At 45.5% G+C, this 17,832-nt stretch overlaps 1 protein-coding gene across 1 annotated transcript in view; it reads right to left on the minus strand.

Annotated features, from left to right (window-relative positions):
• KALRN (kalirin RhoGEF kinase) overlaps positions 1 to 17,832 on the minus strand; it is a 605,233-nt gene that overhangs the window by 131,873 nt on the left and 455,528 nt on the right. The window contains exon 30 of the mRNA XM_057544931.1: positions 1,612 to 1,858. Within this exon, the coding sequence (XP_057400914.1) occupies positions 1,612 to 1,858 (247 nt within the window). The remainder of the gene's footprint in view (positions 1 to 1,611; positions 1,859 to 17,832) is intronic.

The following is a 17,832-nucleotide window of genomic DNA, read 5'->3' on the forward strand; positions in this document are numbered from 1 at the left end:
AAAACTGTAACTTATCACGACACCTAGGATGTACTGAGTGCCAGGCACTGTTCTAAGTGTTTTGTATATATTATTTCATTTCACCTGCACAATTCTAACCTCTTTGTGCCCACGTTTTCCCCACGGTCAGACTTCAAGCAGAACCGTACTCCCGAGATCCCCTGCTTTTCCCTTCCCTGGTCCCGCGAGTTTCTCTAGGGGCTACTTCAGAGGGCTGAGGGGTTGCACCTGCAATCACAGATGCCACACAACTTCCTGACACAGAGAAAAGGCGGAGAAGCGGGTGGTGGCTAAGCCGGCGGAGGGGAGCACAGGTGTGTGTGGAGGGAGAATCAGGTTTTAGTTGCCATCCTCCAGATGGAGCCCCCGCCCCCCGCGAGGCCCCTGGAAGAGCCAGGCAGCTCCAGCAATACAACCTGCTAGAGCCACCTCGTGGAGGAGAGGAGGAGGTCAGGCTTTTGAGATGGACCCGATGGAATTCCAGCAAGGAAAACATTTCACAACGTAATTAGTCCGTAGCATCAACAGGTCTCCGTGGAGACCCTTGTCCCTTCCTCCCAACAGAACCAGGTCCCTCCCTCTTCCCATCCCATAGATACCTAGCACAGGTCTGCATGGAAACCCTGATGCAGGTTATCTGACCAGTGACAAAAAGAAGCTCAGAACTAAGAGAACTCTGGGTCTGTCCCTCTCTGGGCCTCCGTTTCCTCCATGTAAGACGAGTGACTTCAAGGCCGCTGCCAGCCTTGACTTCTGAAGTCAGTGGCTGTCGTACTCAAGTGCGCATCAGAATTCCCTGGGGACTTGTTAAGACGCAGACTGCAGGGCACCCCCCCACACCCCCGCTGCCGCGTTCCTGGCCCAGAAGGTCTGGAGTGGGGTCTGAGAATTCACATTTCTAAAAGTTCCCAGGGGATGCTGATGCTGCCAGCCCAGCGACACCCCTCACACTGGAGAAGCAGTGTTTTCAGTGGCTCAGTCTGCCCGATGCGAGAAGAAGCGAATAAACAAGCACGTGGAAGGAACACGGAGCTTATATAAAACAGAAGCCAAGGCTCCAGTAATTTGTCTGTCAAAGGCACATAAATGAGTATCTCAGGCCCTGGCAGGGCTGAGGGGAAGGTCAAACCTGACGCGGTTGTGCTGTGTGCTCCCCTGCAGTTTGCTCGGTCCTGTGTGAAGCATGAGCAGCTGGGTAGGGGTGAGGGGGCCGGGGAGCCTGCAGTAGCTGTGGAGGGGGAGGGGGTCAGCGGAGAAAGGAGGAGTCTAGGCTTTGGGCCATGGGTAGAAGAGGACTTTTCTGGAGGTTGGGTGATACAGTGGGAGAGTTAGAAGAGATCTTAGGGGTCATCTAAGTCAACCTTCATTTTTAACATGAAACTGACTCAGAAAGGTTAAATGACTTTTCCAAAGTCACATGGCCATTCCATAGCTCTTTCCCTTTAAGCTCCCAACCCACTTTCTTCACAAGTGGGTTCCAGAGAAACCCCACAAGGTCAGAACGGGTTCCTGAGACAAGTGAGTGCCATGATGCTCTTCTAACAAGCAGGCCACGTCCCCAGCGACCTCTGGTCCACATCCCTCCCCGCCCCCCCACCCCCCCGCCCCTACCTTTCACCAAGGGGAAGAAGCAGTCCATCTCCACGCTGCTTCGGGAGTGGGAGATGCACAGGGCGCTGCTGGGGACCAGGCCCTCCTGCGGGGGACTCCGTTCCGTGGTGCGGACCAGACACCAGCCCGGCCGTTCGCTCGGCCGCTCCAGCAGTTCCACTGTCTGTCCCACCTGGATGCTCAGCTCGCTGCTGTGGCCTGCGTTGAAGTCCTGGAGGACCACGGTCAACTCACAGCCGCCAGAGAGCTTGGGGGCGGGGTGGGGGTAGAGTAAAACATGAAGGCATTGGGGGGGAGGAGATGGGTGGGCGGGAGGAGGTGAAGGGGGAAGGTGCCAAGTGTGCATGAGAGCAGAGGAGAGGGGGAAGGAAAATAGAAAAGATGGGATTCAGGGTGCAGAGAAGGCAGAAGATGGGAAAGGGAGTTGGGAACAGAAAAGGAAACAAGAAAAAAAAACATGAAATTAACACAGTGCCATTCAATTACTCAGCTGTTCTCCCTGCAGCAACAGTCTAGAGCCTGCCCAGAACGGGGCTTTGCTTCTAATTCCTTCTTGTTCCACTGGAGTTCTTTTCATTATTCCTTTACCAAGCTTCCAGCTAACTGTGTCCTCCAACCCCTTCCCCAGTAGTCCCTTTACTTCTTCCAAGGGCTCCGCCCCGTGCCCCACGCCCCACGCCTGCCTGCGCTCCCAGGCCTTGGACTGTTCTGGGCATCATTTCTAACTCGCTCACTCTCACTTGACTCTAGCTGATATTGGGAATAATGGAAGAGACGACCTCCCTTCCTTCTCACCCCTGCAACCCTCCCCATCCCCACCCCGCGCTGGAGCCTTCAGCATAAACAGGAGGCACTGGTGACATAAAAAAGAATGAGCCCTCAACTCAAAGGCAGAAGAAGACTGTTTATCTGGAAGGGGACTAGAACTGTTTTACACTAGTTCAGCCACCGGGGACCAGGAGGAAGAGTGGAAAGATGGGCAGGGAAGAAGGGGCACACCTTCCTTAGGAACCGTCCTTAGTGCTCCAGCTGTCCTCCCTCCAGGCCTGGCACTGCTCCTGGCGCAGAACCAATAAAACTGGGCAGAGAGACCCCGAGATAGGAACACCCTGTACTAGCTGAACACTGAGACTTTCACTCTTATCACGAGAAACCATTGGTTATTCATTTGTCTTCTAGAACTCAGCATAAAGCCTCCCTCTTGGAAGAGCTGCTGCACTTAGGGGCAGGGTGACAAGGAGGGAAGGGGAGGAAAGGGAGGCCCAGGGGCCCGGATCGGCAGCCTGTTCCTAAGGTTTGGGGGAAAGCCCCCGACCACCTCCAGGTACCTCGCCTTCAGTCTGCACATCTCTGATTCAAGCCTTTAGGGCCCACGCTGTCTGCGCCAGCAGCTGCAGTAATGCACTAGTCCAGATATGTTGGGTAGTTATTTCACACATGTTCAGGGAGGCTTCTGCTGAACGCTAAGCACAGTGTAAGCAAGCACAGTGAGTAGGGCATCAACAAGCTCAGCATTCAGGACTGTGAGAATTCTCTATTAAAGGAAGCTGAACGTTACAGTGGGCTTGAAAAGGTTAACGTGACGCATCAGACGGACGGTTGCGAGATGCATCATCACCAACCATAAGGCACGGAGCCCACTCTAAACACATTTCCACGGATGGGCACGGTACTGCCGTTGGGCTTAGATCAAGAAGAGGAAATTTAGGACAGAAGGTGGGAGATGGAAAGAGACAGAAGAAGAAATAAACATGATTTAGGTTCATTTTTTTTCCGTTTAACTTTCCTGGTCCCATTAAGTGCACAGACCCCACTACCCCACTCTCCTGGTGCTATCTTCCCTGAAGTGTCATTTAGAGAAGGATGTCAAGGGATGGGAATACCTCAAGTCTGAAGAGTGCTTTTACAGTGTGTAAAGTACCTTCACATACATTATCCACTCCATCTCTACCTCTTGTATCAAGAAATTTAAGCTCAGAAATGTCAAGATCAGTGGTTGGAACATTGAGTGTGCATAACAATCACACTCAATGGGAGGTTATTGAAAATGCAGATACTCTAGCTGGGCCCTCCCTTGCCCCGGCCCCCAATTACAGATTATGATTCAGGAGGCCTGGGTTAGGGTCCAGAAATGCATATTTTTAACAAGGAACCTCCCCTCCCCCTGAACTCACGATTCTGAAAAGGGGGTCCTTGGGATACTGTTTGAGAAACACTGCTAGATGGTTTCCCACAGTCACCCAGCTAGGCTTGAACCCAGACCTCGACTACAAATCCCAGGCTCCTTAAACCACACACCACAGGGCAAATTACACATTTTCAGGTATGTTTGTGGTTGGAGAGGGTGGGAGGCACGTGGAGAGAAGAAGACATCGGTGGCTTGAGCTACTGTGCCTCTCAGTTTGCTTTAAGAGACCTCCATCAGGTCTCTTAAGCTTTTTGGATTGCAATTCTTGACGAGTCTACACTACGTATGAAAAACTGTATCACTGAAACACAAATTGCACTCTGATATTCTGTTTAACTTTTTTCGCAATTGCTGGTGGCATCCCACTAAATTGATTCCACTTTCTACGAATGGACCATCTGTAGGGTGCTAGGCTAGATGACCACGAAATTTCCTTCAGTCTGAGAAGCTCTGTTGCCGAGCTTCTATGCCTCTGTGCCACCCTCAGGTACTCAGGTTCTTTCCCGGGGTCAAGGGTGCACAGGGCCTGAGATGTAACCTGCAGCCTTTTCAGGGCTGGATGTGGCCCTCTGCAGACTGCTGAGGCAAAGCAGAGAGGGCCTGAGGCTCTGGCTGCAAAAAGCCCCGCGGGTTCCCAGACACAAGGTTCACCGCCCCCTAGGGCAAGGTACAGCCAGACCCAGCCATGGGCAGGTAGGGGGCCAGGGTTGGTTGGGGTAGGAGGGCATAGAGCCAGGCTGTGTGCTTGTACAATTCAAAGATCCAGGTCCTGGAGAGAAGCCTGGAAACACCACGAGGTGCTGCCGTCAGGCTGCCCCATCCAGAGACACAGGAGGAAGTGGAAGATGATGGATGGGCATTTCTGTGGTGCTCAAGCTCTAGATCCAGCCAAACCCATTATGAGTCAAATAAAGGGTGGATGTCCCGGTTCCCCTCACCTCAAGGGCTTGGTCAAAGAGATGACTACTCTGGGTCCCCACCCAATGGCAATAAGGGAATTCCAAAGAGTGGCAGTCAAGGGGATTAGGAGAAATGGATGAGGCAGTGGTCAGGCATGGCTGTCCCCCGAACAATCCCTTATCCTCTCCCCAGAGCAACGGGGAAGTTTTAGGGTACACGGGGGACCTGGGCTTCCCACTTGAGAAACACTGCTTCAGAGAGCCCACAATAGAAACAGTACTGGGAAGTTCTAAGAGTCCCTGCTGCTAGGGGAAGGGTCAAGGGCAGAGGGGCCAAGAGATCTTTGAGGAATCTTGGCACACTTGAGGCATTTCCTAGCAATCCTTAAAGTAATTCATTCAGGCTTCGTGCTTTGTGCCTTCTGGACGGCAATGCGTCACACCACCTACTGAACGTTAGTTACACAGAATGTGCCCCTCATTAACCAATAAACCTAAATCCCTCACAAATCTTGAGATAGCAGTTTCATAGAAAAGTACACGTGTTGCTTTTTTCTTTCTGTCCGATTCTGGCGTGTGTCTCACAGAGCCCCAGGACCATTATTTTCTCTCCTTCCTCTTCCCATTTCCAAAGGACCAGTGGGTGTGTCCCCACCCTCATGGCTTCTCATTGCCTTTGTAGTGAGTGGCACCTGCAGGAAGTTCCCACCTCCCTCCCTGAGCTAAATCTCTGGTCCCAGGAACTTAAATAGGTTTATCCAAACAGCCTGTTGTTGAAAATGCTGCAAAAAACATTTCTTGTTTTCACCTAATTCTTTTCTTCTCCACAACCATTTAAGAACTGTTTTAATGTCCTCCTTTGCACATCTTTAGATTTTAATTTTACGTTTCTTGGCATATTCATTTTCTAATTTTCCCTTTTAGGCCTGCAGATTATTTTTCACATCTGGCTTCATTTTCAACACTCCCTTGTCAGAGATGACCCCTTTTGTGCTTTCCCAACAAAAAGCTGCCGCATATAACCTGTCTCTCAGCTGTTCCCCTCCTTGACTAACTAACCATGGAGACATGGATGGAGCTGGAAAACCACTGCCCATTTACCCTCTTTGCGTCCCTGCTGGGCTTGTCTTTTGGCCACTGGACCCCTCCCTGTAGAGCCATTCACAGCTGAGGCAGCACAGAAGCCCCTCTGTCTTAACACTTTCTCTCTCTGTCTCGCAATGGCTATCTCTCCCACGTACTGACTTAAAGATGACTTTTAAAAATCGTCAGTTCCTTGAATAGCTGCTTCCTCCTGCTTTCCCCTAACCAGCCTCCACTCCTACCTCTCTGATGCATCTTTCCTCCCCTCCCCTTGCCCCGTCCTCCCATTTCATGGCTCTAAACTTCGACTACTGTCATCATTTCCTCAGTACCCCTGGCCCCTCTTTGCCTGCTCTCCCCGCTGCTGCCAGCCATCTGTCCACAAATCCCGTGTTACCTCAGCCTCACCCTTCTTCACCTGCAGGCTTCACTCTGAAATTACCCCATGCGGATCTGTCATCAGGCAACTTGCTGACTTTCCCGGCACTTCAGATGCCCTGCTCTCCTCTGAGCTGAGTTATGCTCGTCCTCAAAGAAGACTAAGCTACTACGATCAGGTCCTCTCTTTAACTAGTTCTCAAGAGAAAAGCAAGCCTTGTTGTGTAGACCCTTTTTACTGACTGAAATGTAAGCACTTGACTTTTCTCTCCATTAGCAGAGTCCCTGATTTCTCTAAGATGACCCCTCAGTAGCCTATTTTCTGTCTTTTCATGATGTACGTTGGGTCTTTTCTATAAGCTCGTTGGTTATTCTCTCAATGAACAACATTCCCATTTGATGGGTGTCCTTAGCCCCATCTCTCACCACCACAGAGGTCAGAGGTGACTCGGGCACCAGGAAGGGCTATCATGCCCTGTTCAAAACTCCGAGGCCGCATCGTGGTTTTGGTTGGATGCTTCACTTCCAAACATTGATCCTATTCCAGATTCTAAGACCAAACTTATTCCTGCTAGAGAAATGTTGGGAGCCTTGACCTGATAGCACAGACTCAGCATGGAGTCAGGTGTGTTGGAGTCTTCTCTGATTGTACCCCAGTTTCTGTAATCTCCAATCTTTCTCCCTTCACAGTGACCCCCAGCCCCCAGTGAGTCCCAGTCTGGCCTTGGCATGAGTCTTTGGGTGAGGCCTGCTAAGCTCTTTGATGCTAATTGCCACTTGGATCTCCTCCCATTGCCCCTGAATCATCATCTGATTCTTTCGCTTCCCTTCCCAGTCTCCCTCCTTCCTGGGTCCAGCCTTCCTTGGTGGGGCCTGTTCCCCTCTTGCCCAGGCCCTGGGTGGACATCATTCTCCACCCTCTGCGAGGCTTCCCAGACGGCAGAAGGAGCACCCGTCCCTCACGTTCCTCCTGCTCCTCAGGGACAGCCGTGTGGCCTTCTTCCCAGCGTACAATGCTACACGCCAGAGGGGACTTCATAACCACCCCTGGTTCTTGCTCATATTCACCAGAAACTATTGCTTTCCTGTAGGTCCATTTTTGCTTGGTTACTATTTGGAGATTAACTGAACCTCCTTCTTGTATAAACAGTGTGAGCTAGATCACCCCTGTGAGCTTCCCCATGTTACACAGGAAGAACATGATTACTCCCTGTGGGGTTTCCAGTGACATTCAGAAACATAGCACTCTTGTCACTCCCCACTCTTGTCATTTCAGGCCCTCAGCTTCTGTGTGCTCTGGTAACCTGATTCTCCGATGGCAGCACAGCCTAGTGGTAAGGCACATCCTCTGGAGCCCCTCACCAGCTGTGTGACCAGGGGCACGTTATTTAACCTCTTGGTCTCAGTTTGCTCATCTGTAGCATGGGGATAAATCACAGTACCTAGTTCATAGGTTGCTATGAGGATTAAATGAGATAACACCTTTAAAGTATCAAAATGAGATAATACTTTTAAATACTTTTAAAGCACTTAGGACAGTGCCTTGAGCAGAGTTAGCTCTCTAAATGTTTAAAAATAAATTCCAGAGGTATTATTATTTAAATTTGAAGGGAAAGTAAGGAGTAGAGAAGAAATGGAAAAGATAAATCAATTTGATGGTACATTTGTCTGGAAATAGACTGTACCAGATGTATATAGATGTATATATGTATTAATTATGTCATTAATTATTATGTAAATGAATATTTTTTTTCCCCTTTTAAAAAGCTTAATGGAGTCTTGCCCTAACCCTGGCCAACTAGAAGAACTGACCCTAGCTGTCTAGGGAAGGTGACACGGACACCTTTAAGGGTTCCCCAAGTCAGCACGTGCTTTTCCTATTAAAAACAAGGGAATGGTGGGACCCCAGACCCCTTTACGGAAAATGAGGATTCACCACCTCCTTTTCATTCTGCACTGCTTTCCATGAACCTTCCATCTGAAGAAGCTCTCCTTTCCCATGAATCTAACTGGGCACAGTACCTGCCACCTGACTCTACTGCTAGCTGTGATCATCAGCTCCTGACACAGCCTCGCCAAGCACTAGGATCTGATGCTCCGACAGATAGGGCATCATGCTCAGGAGTGCCCATCAGGTAAGTCAGACTTCCTCTCCTGGCTGCCTGCGCTCCGACTCCCGCGTCTAATTCTTCCACGACGCTTAGGCAGTGCCAGGCATAGAGTTCTGTGAACTAACGCCTACATGTGAATGGCAATGCAGGAGGCCAGGGCTGGCCCAGAAAAATGTGAGGTTGGAAGGTGTCTGCTTGCTGCGGTTGAAAGGACACAGGGAAGGCCTGCCAACTCCTGTTCAAAACTGTCCTTCTCTCCCCCAACACCCACTCTGTGCCTGCTGCCAATACCTGGAATCCCACCATCAGAGATTAATCTCATTTCATTAAGTAATGTCCCTTTCCGCAAAACGCCTCAAAGCAGAGTGTGTTTATGACTCCCTTCCAAGCAAAAAGATGAGAAGTAGTATACGGGTAACAGGCTGCTGTACTCATATGGCTTTAAGCATGAAGATGTTCATGACAGCATTTTTTAATGAGAAAAACTTCACAACTACAACACTGAAAAGCCCCTAAAACTAGAATATAAAACTCTAACAGGAAGGAAATGGTTACGTTATTATGATACATCCACTAGGTGAATGCTTGATTGTGCAGCCATTAGATATTCAAAAAGCTTTATAATAGCTTACAAATTGCTTATCACATACAAAGTGAAAAAGAAAAAAGGACAGGATGTAAAGTTGCTTATATAACTATGTAAAGAACATCAACAACTTAACAACTCTATTCATAGGAAACTAACAAGAAGGAAATTCAACAAAATGTTAAGATTGGGTTGAGACCTTCAAGATGGCGGAAGAGTAAGACATGGAGATCACCTTCCTCCCCACAAATACATCAGAAATACATCTACATGTGGAACAACTCCTACAGAACACCTACTGAACGCTGGCAGAAGACCTCAGACTTCCCAAAAGGCAAGAAACTCCCCATGTACCTGGGTAGGGCAAAAGAAAAAAGAAAAAAACAGAGACAAAAGAATAGGGACGGGACCTGCACCAGTGGGAGGGAGCTGTGAAGGAGGAAAGGTTTTCACACACCAGAAGCCCCTTCACGGGCGGAGACAGCGGGTGGCGGAGGGGGGAAGCTTCGGAGCCATGGGGGAGAGAGCAGCAACAGCGGTGCGGAGAGAAAAGTGGAGAGATTCCCACACAGAGGAGCGGTGCCGACCAGCACTCACCAGCCCGAGAGGCTTGGCTGCTCACCCGCCGGGGTGGGCGGGGGCTGGGAGCTGAGGCCCGGGCTTCGGTCGGATCGCAGGGAGAGGACTGGGGTTGGCTGTGTGAACACAGACTGAAGGGGCTAGTGTGCCACAGCTAGCTGGGAGGGAGGCCAGGAAAAAGTCTAGAGCTGATGAAGAGGCAAGAGACCATTGTTTCAGGGTGCGCGAGGAGAGGGGATTCAGAGCACCGCCTAAACGAGCTCCAGAGACGGGCGTGAGCCGCAGCTATCAGTGTGGACCCCAGAGACGGGCATGAGACACTAAGGCTCCTGCTGCAGCCACCAAGAAGCCTGTGTGCAAGCACAGGTCACTCTCCAAACCTCACATCCTGGGAGCCTGTGCAGCCCGCCACTGCCAGGGTCCCATGATCCAGGGACAACTTCCCCAGGAGAACTCACGGCGTGCCTCAGACTGGTGCAAGGTCATGCAGGCCTCTGCTGCCGCAGGCTCGCCCCGCATCCGTACCCCTCCCTCCCACCGGCCTGAGTGAGCCAGAGCTCCCAAAGCAGCTGCTCCTTTAACCCCGTCCTGTCTGGGTGGCAACAGATGCCCTCAGGCGACCTACACGCAGAGGTGGGTCCAAATCCAAAGCTGAACCCCGGGAGCTGTGCGAACAAAGAAGAGAAAAGGAAATCTCTCCCAGCAGCCTCAGGAGCAGCGGATTAAATCTCCACAGTCAACTTGATGTACCTGCATCTGTGGAATACCTGAATAGACAACGAATCATCCCAAATTGAGGAGGTGGACTTTGGGGGCAACGATATATATATTTTTTTCCCTTTTTCTCTTTCTGTGAATGTGTATGTGTATGTTTCTCTGTATGATTTTGTCTGTATAGCTTTGCTTTTACCATTTGTTCTAGGGTTCTGTCTGTATTTTTGTTTTTTGTTTTGTTTTCTTTTTTGTGTTTTTGGTTTGGTTGCTCTCTTCTTTCTTTCTTTTTTTTCCTTTTTTAATGACTTTTTAATTTTTTAATTTTTAATAATTATTTTTTATTTTAATAACTTTATTTTATTTTATTTTTTTCTTTCTTTTTTTCTCCCTTTTCTTCTGGGCCATGTGGCTGACAGGGTCCTGGTGCTCCGGCTGGGTGTCAGGCCTGTGCCTCTGAGGTGGGAGGGCCAAGTTCAGGACATTGGTCCACCAGAGCCCTCCCAGCTCTACATAATATCAAACAGTGAAAGTTCTCCCAGAGATCTCCATCTCAACGCTAAGACCCAGCTCCACTCAGCAACCAGCAAGCTACAGTGCTGGACACCCTATGCCAAACAACTAGCAAGACAGGAACACAACCCCACCCATTAGTAGAGAGACTGCCTAAAATCATAAAAAAGTCACAGACACCCCAAAACACACCACCAGACGTGGTCCTGCCCATCAGAAAGACAAGATCCAGCCTCATCCACCAGAACACAGGCACTAGTCCCCTCCACCAGGAAGCCTACACAACCCACTGAACCAACCTTAGCCACTGGGGCCAGACACCAAAAACAATGGGAACTACGAACCCACAGCCTGCATAAAGGAGACCCCAAACACAATAATTTAAGCAAAATGAGAAGACAAACACACAGCAGATGAAGGAGCAAGGTAAAAACCCACCAGACCAAACAAATGAAGAGGAAATAGGCAGTCTACCTGAAAAACAATTCAGAGTAATGATAGTAAAAATGATCCAAAATCTTGGAAATAGAATGGAGAAAATAGAAAAAGAAAGAAATGTTTAAAAGAAATGTTTAACAAGGACCTAGAAGAACTAAAGAGCAAACAAACAATGATGAACAATGCAATAAATGAAATTTAAAATTCTCTAGAAGGAATCAATAGCAGAATAACTGAGGCAGAAGAATGGATAAGTGACCTGGAAGATAAAATAGTGGAAATAACTACTGCAGAGCAGAATAAAGAAAAAAGAATGAAAGAATTGAGGACAGTCTCAGAGACCTCTGGGACAATATTAAACACACCAACATTTGAATTATAGGGGTCCCAGAAGAAGAAAAGAAAAAGAAAGGGACTGAAAAAATATTTGAAGAGATTATAGCTGAAAGCTTCCCTAACATGGGAAAGGAAATAGTTAATCAACTCCAGGAAGCTCAGAGAGTCCCATACAGGATAAATCCAAGGAGAAACATGCCAAGACACATATTAATCAAACTATCAAAAATTAAATAAAAGAAAAAATACTAAAAGCAGCAAGGGAAAAACAACAAATAACATACAAGGGAATCTCTATAAGGTTAACAGCTGATCTTTCAGCAGAAACTCTGCAAGCCAGAAGGGAGTGGCAGGACATATTTAAAGTGATGAAAGGGAAAAACCTACAACCAAGATTACTCTACCCAGCAAGGATCTCATTCAGATTCGACAGAGAAATTAAAATATTTACAGACAAGCAAAAGCTAAGAGAATTCAGAACCACCAAACCGGCTTTACAGCAAATGCTAAAGGAAGTTCTCTAGGCAGGAAACACAAAAGAAGGAAAAGACCTACAGTAAAAAACCCAAAATAATTAAGAAAATGGTAATAGGAACAGATATATCAATAATTACCTTAAATGTGAATGGATTAAATGCTCCAACCAAAAGACATAGACTGGCTGAATGGATATAAAAACAAGACCCATATATATGCTGTCTACAAGAGACCCACTTCAGACCTAGAGACACATACAGACTGAAAGTGAGGGGATGGAAAAAGATATTCCATGCAAATGGAAATCAAAAGAAAGCTGGAGTAGCAATTCTCATATCAGACAAAATAGACTTTAAAATAAAGACTATTACAAGAGACAAAGAAGGACACTACATAATGATCAAGGGATCAATCCAAGAAGAAGATATTTCAATTGTAAATATTTATGCACCCAACATAGGAACACCTCAGTACATAAGGCAAATGCTAACAGCCAAAAAAGGGGAAATCGACAGTAACACAATCATAGTAGGGGACTTTAACACCCCACTTTCACCAGTGGACAGATCATACAAAATGAAAATAAATAAGGAAACACAAGCTTTAAATGATACATTAAACAAGATGGACTTAATTGATATTTATAGGACATTCCATCCAAAAACAACAGAATACACTTTCTTCTCAAGTGCTCATGGAACATTCTCCAGGATAGATCATATCTTGGGTCACAAATGAAGCCTTGGTAAATTTAAGAAAATTGAGGGCTTCCCTGGTGGCGCAGTGGTTGGGAGTCTGCCTGCCAATGCAGGGGACATGGGTTCGAGCCCTGGTCTGGGAAGATCCCACATGCCGCGGAGCGGCTGGGCCCGTGAGCCACAATTACTGAGCCTGCGCGTCTGGAGCCTGTGCTCCGCAGCAAGAGAGGCCACGATGGTGAGAGGCCCGCGCACCACGATGAAGAGTGGCCCCCACTTGCCGCAATTAGAGAAAGCCCTTGCACAGAAATGAAGACCCAACACAGCCATAAATAAATAAATAAAATTTAAAAAAAAAAGAAAATTGAAATAATATCAAGTATTTTTTCCAACTACAACACTATGAGACTAGATATCAATTACAGGAAACAAATCTGTAAAAAATACAAACACATGGAGGCTAAACAATACACTACCAAATAACCAAGAGATCACTGAAGAAATCAAAAAATACTTAGAAACAAATGACAATGAAAACACGATGATCCAAGACCTATGGGATGCAGCAAAAGCAGTTCTAAGAGGGAAGTTTATAGCAATACAATCCTACCTCAAGAAATAAGAAACATCTCAAATAAACAACCTAACCTTACACCTAAAGCAATTAGAGAAAGAAGAACAAAAAACACCCCAGAGTTAGCAGAAGGAAAGAAATCATAAAGATCAGATAAGAAATAAATGAAAAAGAAATGAAGGAAACAATAGCAAAGATAAATAAAACGAAAAGCTGGTTCTTTGAGAAGATAAACAAAATTGATAAACCATTAGACAGACTCATCAAGAAGAATAGGGAGAAGACTCAAATCAATAGCATTAGAAATGAAAAAGGAGAAGTAACAACTGACACTGCAGAATTACAAAGGATCATGAGAGATTACTACAATTAACTATATGCCAATCAAATGGACAACCTGGAAGAAATGGACAAATTCTTAGAAAAGCACAACCTTCCGAGACTGAACCAGGAAGAAATAGAAAATATAAACAGACCAATCACAAGCACTGAAATTGAGACTGTGATTAAAAATCTTCCAACAAACAAAAGCCCAGGACCAGATGGCTTCACAGAAGAATTCTATCAAACATTTAGAGAAGAGCTAACACCTATCCTTCGTAAACTCTTGCAAAATATAGCAGAGGGAGGAACACTCCCAAACTCATTCTACGAGGCCACCATCACCCTGATACCAAAACCAGACAAAGATGTCACAAAGAAAGAAAACTACAGGCCAATATCACTGATGAACACAGATGCTACTCCTACTAGATAATAACAAATATATAATTGAGACCTATGCCTGCATTGATATATATAGGTTAAAGCTCACAAATGAAAGCTACCCATTTGTAAATTGATCATTTTTATGAATTGGATAAAATAATACTGATATCCTTGTATAATGTAAAAAGTAGTGTGAACTTTGAAAATTTAGAAATGACATCATCTTTTTTAGACCACCCTTAATAAATGTACAAAAATGAAAAAAAAAAAAGAAAAACCACTGGTGGTGCAGTGGTTAAGAATCCGCCTGCCAATGCAGGGGACACAGGTTCGAGCCCTGGTCGGGGAAGATCCCACATGCCGCGGAGTAACTAAGCCCGTGTGCCACAACTACTGAGCCTGCACTCTAGAGCCTACAAGCCACAACTACTGAGCTCACGTGCCACAACTACTGAAGCTCACGTGCCTAGAGCCCATGCTCTGCAACAAGAGAAGCCACTGCATTGAGAAGCCTGTGCACCGCAGTGAAGAGTAACCCCCCGCTCACTGCAACTAGAGAAAGCCCGCACACAGCAACAAAGACCCAACAGCCAAAAATAAATAAAGAAATAAATTTATTTAAAAAAAATCCTCAAAAATCCTCAACAAAATACTAGCAAACAGAATCCAACAGCACATTAAAAGGATCATACACCATGATCAAGTGGGGTTTATCCCAGGAATGCAAGGATTCTTCAATATACGCAAATCAATCAATGTGATACACCATATTAACAAATTGAAGGAGAAAAACCATATGATCATCTCAATAGATGCAGAAAAAGCTTTTGACAAAATTCAACACCCATTTATGATAAAAACTCTCCAGAAAGTGGGCATAGAGGGAACTTACCTCAACATAATAAAGGCCATATATGACAAACCCACAGCCAACATCGTTCTCAATGGTGAAAAAATGAAACCATTTCCACTAAGATCAGGAACAAGGCAAGGCTGCCCACTCTCACCACTATTATTCAACATAGTTTTGGAAGTTTTAGCCACAGCAATCAGAGAAGAAAAAGAAATAAAAGGAATCCAAGTTGGAAAAGAAGAAGTAAAGCTGTAACTGTTTGCAGATGACATGATACTATACATAGAGAATCCTAAAGACAATACCAGAAAACTACTAGAGCTAATCAATGAATTTGGTAAAGTAGCAGGATACAAAATTAATGCACAGAAATCTCTGGCACTCCTATACACTAATGATGAAAAATCTGAAAGAGAAATTAAGGAAACACTCCCATTTACCACTGCAACAAAAAGAATAAAATACCTAGGAATAAACCTACCTAAGGAGACAAAAGACCTGTATGCAGAAAACTATAAGACACTGATGAAAGAAATTAATGATGATACAAACAGATGGAGAGATATACCATGTTCTTGGATTGGAAGAATCAACATTGTGAAAATGACTCTACTACCCAAAGCAATCTACAGATTCAATGCAATCCCTATCAAATTACCAGTGGCATTTTTTACAGAACTAGAACAAAAAAATCTTAAAATCTGTATGGAGACACAAAAGACCCCGAACAGCCAAAGCAGTCTTGAGGGAAAAAAATGGAGCTGGAGGAATCAGACTCCCTGACTTCAGACTATACTACAAAGCTACAGTAATCAAGACAATATGGTACTGGCACAAAAACAGAAATATAGATCAATGGAACAGGATAGACAGCCCAGAGATAAACCTACGCACCTATGGTCAACTAATCTATGACAAAGGAGGCAAGGATATACAATGGACAAAAGACAGCCTCTTCAATAAGTGTTGCTGGGAAAACTGGACAACTACATGTAAAAGAATGAAATTAGAACACTCCCTAACACCATACACAAAAATAAACTCAAATGGTTTAAAGACCTAAATGTAAGGCCAGCCACTATCAAACTCTTAGAGGAAAACATAGGAAGAACACTCTATGATATAAATCACAGCAAGATCCTTTTTGACCCACCTCCTAGAGAAATGAAAATAAAACAAAAATAAACAAATGGGACCTAATGAAACTTAAAAACTTTTGCACAGCAAAGGAAACCATAAACAAGATGAAAAGACAACCCTCAGAATGGGAGAAAATATTTGCAAACGAATCAACTGACAAAGGATTAATCTCCAAAATTTACAAGCAGCTCATGCAGCTCAATATCAAAAAAACAAACAACCCAATCCAAAAATGGGCAGAAGACCTAAATAGACATTTCTCCAAAGAAGATATACAGATTGCCAACAAACACATGAAAGAATGCTCAACATCACTAATCATTAGAGAAATGCACATTGAAACTACAATGAGGTATCACCTCACACCAGTCAGAATGGCCATCTTCAAAAAATCCACAAACAATAAATGCTGGAGAGAGTGTGGAGAAAAGGGAACCCTCTTGCACTCTTGGTGGGGATGTAAATTAATACAGCCACTATGGAGAACACTATGGAGGTTCCTTAAAAAACTAAAAATAGAACTACCATACGAACCAGCAATCCCACTTACTGGGCATATACCCTGAGAAAACCATAATTCAAAAAGAGTCATGTACCACAATGTTCATTGCAGCTCTATTTACAACAGCCAGGACATGGAAGCAACATAAGTGTCCACTGACAGATGAATGGATAAAGAAGATGTGGCACATATATACAATGGAATATCACTCGGCCATAAAAAGAAACGAAATTGAGTTATTTGTAGTGAGGTGGATGGACCTAGAATCTGTCATACAGAGTGAAGTAAGTCAGAAAGAGTAAAACAAATACCGTATGCTAACATATATATATGGAATCTAAATGAAAAAAAAAATGGGTATGAAGAACCTAGGGGCAAGACAGGAATAAAGACACAGACATAGAGAATGGACTTGAGGACATGGGGAGGGGGAAGGGTGAGCTGGGATGAAGTGAGAGAGTGGCAAGGACTTATATATACTACCGAATGTAAGATAGCTAGCTAGTGGGAAGCAGCCGCATAGCACAGGGAGATCAGCTCGGTGCTTTGTGACCACCTAGAGGAGTCGGATAGAGAGGGTGGGAGGGAGATGCAAGAGGGAGGAGATATGGGGATATATGTATATGTATAGCTGATTCACTTTGTTATAGAGCAGAAACTAACGCACCATTGTGAAGCAATTATACTCCAATAAGGATGTTAAAAAAAAAAAAAAGATTGGCTTTGTTGGATGGGGAACTCTGGGTAATTTTCCCCTCCTTTCTAATTTCCAGTATTACCCAATATTCCCTACCCAGAAGTTATTTTATAATGAAAGTAACAAAAACATCAACAATAACAACCTGTAAGACAAGTCAACAGCGTAATGGGAGAAAAACAAAACAAAACAAATATTCCAAGGAGGTATAATACTTTCAGGGAAAAAAGGGATCGTGGATGGATGGATAGTTCCCAGTTTTGCTCCAGGACCACCACATGAGCTTTGGGAAAGTGGAAAGTTGCTGCTGATGCCTCAGTGTAGCGCTTCAAAATCTGTCCCTGTAAACCTTTGTCTCTGTACTCCTGTGAAAACCAGATGACCTCTCCTGAAACCAAGTCCCTTTACTGGAGTTTAGTGCTCTGTTTTTATCTTGAGTTAAATTTTTGAGACAGAGGTGTGAAGTCATGTCTGGGCATTGAGGAATACTGCTGTGGAGCTCTGGGCCATCTTCAGTTTGCACGTTCATAGCCCATGGAACTGCCAGGTCCAAATGAGTCTGCAGCTGATGATTTGCTTTATCTTTGTTTGCTGGAGCTGGGGCTGCAGCTGTTTGGTTTAGTTGTTTCCCATGGTGCTGAGATGGAGGGCAGAACCACAGAGGGGCACAGACGGGGCCTGTTGTCAGTGTCAGTCTCATGAACTGCACAGTAATTAACAGTGGGAAGTATGCAGGAGCAGGACTCAGGA

Source organism: Balaenoptera acutorostrata, chromosome 4, assembly GCF_949987535.1.
Source record: "Balaenoptera acutorostrata chromosome 4, mBalAcu1.1, whole genome shotgun sequence".
NCBI classification, from domain to species: domain Eukaryota; kingdom Metazoa; phylum Chordata; class Mammalia; order Artiodactyla; family Balaenopteridae; genus Balaenoptera; species Balaenoptera acutorostrata.